The sequence below is a fragment of the Quercus lobata genome, chromosome 3 (genome assembly GCF_001633185.2).
Source record: "Quercus lobata isolate SW786 chromosome 3, ValleyOak3.0 Primary Assembly, whole genome shotgun sequence".
In the NCBI taxonomy this organism is placed as follows: Eukaryota; Viridiplantae; Streptophyta; class Magnoliopsida; order Fagales; family Fagaceae; genus Quercus; species Quercus lobata.
This window is the reverse complement of record NC_044906.1, coordinates 26,753,661-26,759,464: the sequence shown is the minus strand read 5'-3', so window position 1 is coordinate 26,759,464 and position 5,804 is coordinate 26,753,661. Positions and strand designations below refer to the sequence as shown.

The following is a 5,804-nucleotide window of genomic DNA, read 5'->3' as shown; positions in this document are numbered from 1 at the left end:
CTACTTTTGATCCGGTGTGAGTGTCCTTCCCAGACCACTCACTGGAGTGTCGGCTGTCCAGCCATTACCACTACCCTGTATTGGTTGTGCCACATTCCATTCCTAGACAAAAGAGTTTTGTTTTGTTTTCTTACTCTTTGTGGCATTATCCAGATAAGGGTTGGGTATTCTCTCTTACTAACTCTTATGGCATGCACCTAGTGATTTTAGCTCATCTTTCCCTCTTTTGGTTGGTATGTCATTCCAACAGGACATTTCCCCCAAAATAGCTTGAGCTTGAATCCCAGGATAGACTTCCCCCTTCTCCCCACAGCCAGACCATACCCTTTCTTACCTCTAACCCATGGCCTATTGCCCATGTATTGGCTGGATTCAAGTGGGTGGTGCTTGAACCTTATGCGTGCTCTACTTTCATATGAGTCCTTGGTCTATTTGTTGTTCATGAATTTGCCATTGCCTGGGGTCGTTTGTCTAGTCTTTGTTGCACGTTCTGCTGCTTACTTTTAACATCTTGTGGCGTGGATGAGTCACTGGGTCTTCATTCTTTGTACCTTGTTTCTTCTTTAGGCTGGATCTTGCTTGGGTATAGGCCCTTCTTCCTTCAATTCAACCCCTATCTGTCTTTACTTCTGGTTTGTGGGTCGACTAGCATTCCTACCATGCCATTTCGTTACTTCTGCCAATTTACTACTTGACTTGTGCTTGCTGGGCCTCTTTTGGGCCTGCCATGCACTTTTCTCTTATTCAATTCACGTTATCCAGTATTCCTGTTGGGTTAATTCTTATACCATCTTGGGCTTCCTTAGCCCATTTCATTCATTTGGGCATCCTCGACCCGCTTTATTCCTTTGAGCATCCTTGGCTTATTTCATTCTTACATTCTCATGGGCTTTTGCTACATCTTTTGGGCTTCCTCGGCCTAATTACCATATCTTTTACTTTTGGGGTTTGTTAACCTTTGCACCAACCCCATTTACTAATTCCTTTCTTTGGGCTCCTCCAACTCATTTTTACTTGCTTTCCATTTCTTATAATTCTCATGAGCTTACTACTTTCTTCTCTGGGCTCCCCTTGTGCCCATTTGTTTTCTTTGGGGCCTTTCTTACTATTACATAAGCCTGTAGATCATTATTCCTGCCATTCAGGTTTAATGGTTTTTCTTTTCTCACTTTGCTAATTCTTCTTCCTTATTCCCTTCTATATTATTGGGCTTCTTCTTGTTATTAGGCCTTATTGCCAAAGTAGGCATCAACAAGATGTAATCCAATGGTAGATTTATCAAAATTCATTTGCAATAAAAATATATTGAGTAAGTTTGTAGTTTTAGGATACAATCAATTTTGTAACTAAACTTTATCTAAATATTATGCCTCAAATTGTATCAAGTTGTCCCTAGTATCTAAGAAGTTTCAATAAAAACATATTTCTTTCAATTACGTTAAGCTTAGCGTGCGTTTGGATTTGGATGAAAATTCTAAATTATTTTACTATTTAGTTTATTTTTACTATTATTTATGGGTCCCACTGTACTTTTTGGTACTATTCATGACTCCATTGTACTATTTCAACTAACTTTTACTTTTATCTACAGTACTTTCAGTAATAAATTTTCAGTTTCAGTAAAATAAATAGTATTTAAATAGACCCAGTCCAAAAGAAATGCACACTTTTTATAAACATAATGCTCAATAAAACAATGGAAGGGCAAAAATGGGATATATTCCAAGATTTCACAACTGAAATGCATATTATACAAGCATAGAAATTTTATACAATCCACACTTAATAATTACACAATATTCGGAAAAAAAAAAAAAAAATCAAGAATCACACAATTCTAATAAAAGGCAGTTACAAATCACTAAATACACACTTATCCTTCAAGCAAGTTTAGCATCACACGAAGACACACAAAGTTGTTTATTCAAACACTTACTCATCCCTTAATGTTTGATCATAATAATAATAATAATAATAATAATAAAAGAAGAAGAAGAGATTAGTTCAACAAAGGTCAAAGGACAGACTATCCATCAAAATACGAAACAAAACTCAAGGAAATGAGGAAATGGATGGATTGAAAGCAACTTGCTTAGCACAGCTAAGAACTTCATGAGGCCCAACTTCTTCTCGATTGATGCCCATAAGATCAAGGTAATATAAGTAATGGGAGATGATGTTGTTCATGGACTCATTATCACCATGACCACAAATAAGATCTCCATAGAGCACATTCATGGTAGCACCAAAACCAGAAACTCGCTTGGCCAAATTATCACTTTTGGTGGGTGTCCATGTACCAATAAAGACTTCATGTGCTGAAGGTTGATGCTCCTTAATTGGAGTCATCCACCTCCAAATTGCAACCTGGAAGGCTAACGTAGCATTTTGTTCAATGTATTCTGGATGATTTAACAAATCCACCTTCAAATCTTTACCTGCTTCTCCGTAATTGTAGTTCCTATAGAAAGCGTAAGTATACAAAAACATTTGGATTGTGTCATGCAATATGAATTGATCTACACTACACTCTTCTAAGGGTTGGAAACAAAAGACATATACAAGTCTTAGGGTTGTAAATTAAAATGATTGTCTTATAATTAACAAAATGCATGCATTTAGTTTTACAAAAAAGTTGTTTCACATTTTATTTTTGAGGCGTTAGTTACCTAGATACTCATATTTGAATTATGCTAGAAAAGGATCTCATTTCGATTTGTTTTAGTAGATAAACATAAAAATTTCAATGAATTTTTAACTTTGGATAAAATTGAACGACATAAGATAATAAAATAATTCAGATGCAAAGATATATATACAACATGTATGATCAATGTTATTGTAATTGATGTTAACAAATAAAATTTTGAATAATTGATAAGATAGATACCAATAGATAGGTAGAGCACCACGATCATAGTATGCAACTCCAGGAGCACACGGATAAGTATTTTTGTAGTGTTCATCACAATAACCTAAGTTGGAATTCATTTCCTTGTTATTGCATAAATCCCTTGATAATTGTTCCCTAGTGACCACTTTATTTCCACCTGACAAAATACCATCCACTTTTACTTTGCATAGATATTGAGTGAGCGTAGTATTATTGACAATTGCTCAGATACATTTTTAATTACAAACAACTAGTTCATCGCTACGTTGTGCTCCAAATGAATTTACTTCCAATTTAATTTGTTCTTAGGAGAAAAGAATCTAGTTAAACCACTATATGAGTAGACTCACTTACAAGCCAAAACTTCATTTATTTTCTGAAAAATACAATATAAATTGTTAATTTTTTTTTAGGTTAAAGTATGAAAATAAACCTCCAATTGTTGGATAACATTCAATTTGGTTCTTCAATTATTAATTTTATCAATTTAATAACTCGACTTTTAAAATCAAGTCAATTACAGACTCTAGTCTAATGTCCATTTAATATTAACCTAACTAAGCGTTGAAGTTGATTTCTATAATAAAATTTCATTGGTGTTCTATTTGCAACATCAATTATAATCATTAAAATTTAAATGAAGAAGATTTTGAAGGATGAAGTTGATTTGATATTGGATTTTTTTTTTTTTTTTTAATTTTGTAATTGACTTGAAAGTTGAGGAACACAGTTAATAGTTGAAGAAATAAATTGACATAATTAAGTGTGTCCAAATTGAAATTTGCCCTATCGTTGAAAAAACAAATTAGTAACTATACATTTTTTTTCATAACATTCATTTTTAGTTAAATAATTTTAATCAAATAAACTTGTAGCAAAGCCCAAATTATACCTTGTAACATCAATTCTTAAGAGATTAAATAAATAAAAGACATTAAATAATTGAAACATTAAAATCCATTTCCAACTTCATCAAATGAATACTTGCTTTTGGATATTTTAAACTAAAAGAACATGCTTTTGGCATATCAAATAATCAATAATATCTACTTTAAGCAACCAAATGTTTTATATAGGCAAAAATCATAATAATAATATTAATAATTAGCAACATATATTTTTTTGATAATTCGGTAGCTAGGGTAGAGGCTTTGAAGACTAGATCTACAATATAATAAATATTAGAATTAACACCATGTTGGTCTCTATATTTTAGGATCATTGTCAATTTCATTCCTACAACTTGGTAGCAGTAAATTTGGTTCTTGTTATTTTCAATTTACAATAAATTTTCATTAGTGAATTAGCAATAAAAATCAAATTGATTACAAGTTAAAAATAAAAAGAATCAAATTAATTACTACTAAAATATAATGACCAAATTAATTGTAACTCAAAAAAAAAAAAAAAAAAAAGACCAAAATGATATTTTTTCTTATAATAAAATTAAGTGTTTAAACACAGTTCACGCTCTGATCAAGTTTTACTTACTTAAACGACACCTACAAAATTTGAACCCTCAAATTTGTATTAAACCCAAAAAAAAAGAACCAAAAAAAAAAAAAAAAAAAAAAAAAAACTAAATAAACAAACAAACAAATGAACAAGGCAAAAACCCAAATTGAAGTTCACTGTTCACAAAAAAGAAAGTCTGAAATGCTCACAGGAGGTTTTGGTGGCAACATGAGCAAGAAAAGCTGCGACTTCCTTAGTTCCAAAGAAGTCTTGATTGATGTAGGTAGTACCAAAGCCATAGGGCTGGTAGAAAGCAGAGGCAGTGATAAAAGACTGGTAGTCCAAGAAGCCCTTATTTTCAATTTCATGGTCCTCAACCTCAAGGGAGCTACGGTTTGAGAACATCTTCTCAAACTGGTCGCTCTGGAAGTGGTCAGAAACTGGCCCGCCACAGCATCTTCTTGTTTCTGCAGCTTTTGATTGTTGGTTTGGGCTTAGCGTCAAGTATACAATTTCCCGTACCAATATTCTCACCAATTCACTGCCTTCGGATGAGTAGCTACGGCTTTCCGGCTGTGACGGTTTATACGTGTTGCAATAGGGACATTCCTTCAGAATCGAACCTCCTATATTAGAGTACAAGTCACAATTCACAAGCACTAGTATTATCAATGGTACAGACCATTTAAACTCCATTATTGTAACAATTGGAGAATGTCTGTGCCTTCACTAATGATGAGGCTGTCAGAAGTTGCTGCCTCTAATTACCAGCTGGATGCGGTATTGGCTGCTGGGAAAAGGGAAAGGAAACATAGTGTAGTGCAAAATAAAGACACTAATCTCTTTATCTTTTTGATACTTTTAATTTTATCTGATCAGTAAAAGACACTATCTTTTGAGTTAAATATTTTTTTTTTTTTTTTTGGTTTATTTGAATATTACTGTATCTACGATGGATCCACCCATTTATGGATTCTAGTAAAAAATTAATATATAAATATTGATTATTTGGTAATGCAGAGGATCGAATAGTACGTGTTTGGATTTCAATTCTAAGCTAGTTTTTTTTTTTTGCTTAATTCTTTTACTATTTGCAAGTCTCAGACACTAGAAATCGGGTCCCACGTGATAACAGCTTATAGTAACCTTTTTTTTCAATGGAAAAAAAAAAATACTATTTGCAAGTCCCACATTTAATATATTTTTCTTTTTCTTTAAGTTTTTTTATTATACTTTTTTCTACTATATTTTATTTAGCTTTTAACTTTTATTTAGAGTTTTTTCAACAACAAAAAATAATAGACAAAAACTAGTTAAATTATATTGTTTCCAAATGAATACATTTGTAGTTCAACTACTACCTCCTAATATTTTCAACGAAAAAATTCAAATAAAATGTAGGCACTAGGCAATTTTTATAACATCCTTATAGCCTTCTAAGGGAGATGGCTAAAAC

The 5,804-nt window shown here is 32.3% G+C and overlaps 1 protein-coding gene across 1 annotated transcript; it reads right to left on the bottom strand.

Annotated features, from left to right (window-relative positions):
- Positions 1 to 1,789: 1,789 nt before the first annotated feature.
- Positions 1,790 to 5,190, bottom strand: LOC115981563 (chitinase-like protein 1). Its single transcript, XM_031103786.1, has 3 exons — positions 4,558 to 5,190; positions 2,891 to 3,050; positions 1,790 to 2,461 (listed from the first exon to the last, which is right to left on the bottom strand). Exons 1-3 carry the CDS (start codon positions 5,042 to 5,044, stop codon positions 2,053 to 2,055), a joined length of 1,056 nt encoding a protein of 351 aa, XP_030959646.1. The 5' UTR covers positions 5,045 to 5,190; the 3' UTR covers positions 1,790 to 2,052.
- Positions 5,191 to 5,804: the final 614 nt, after the last annotated feature.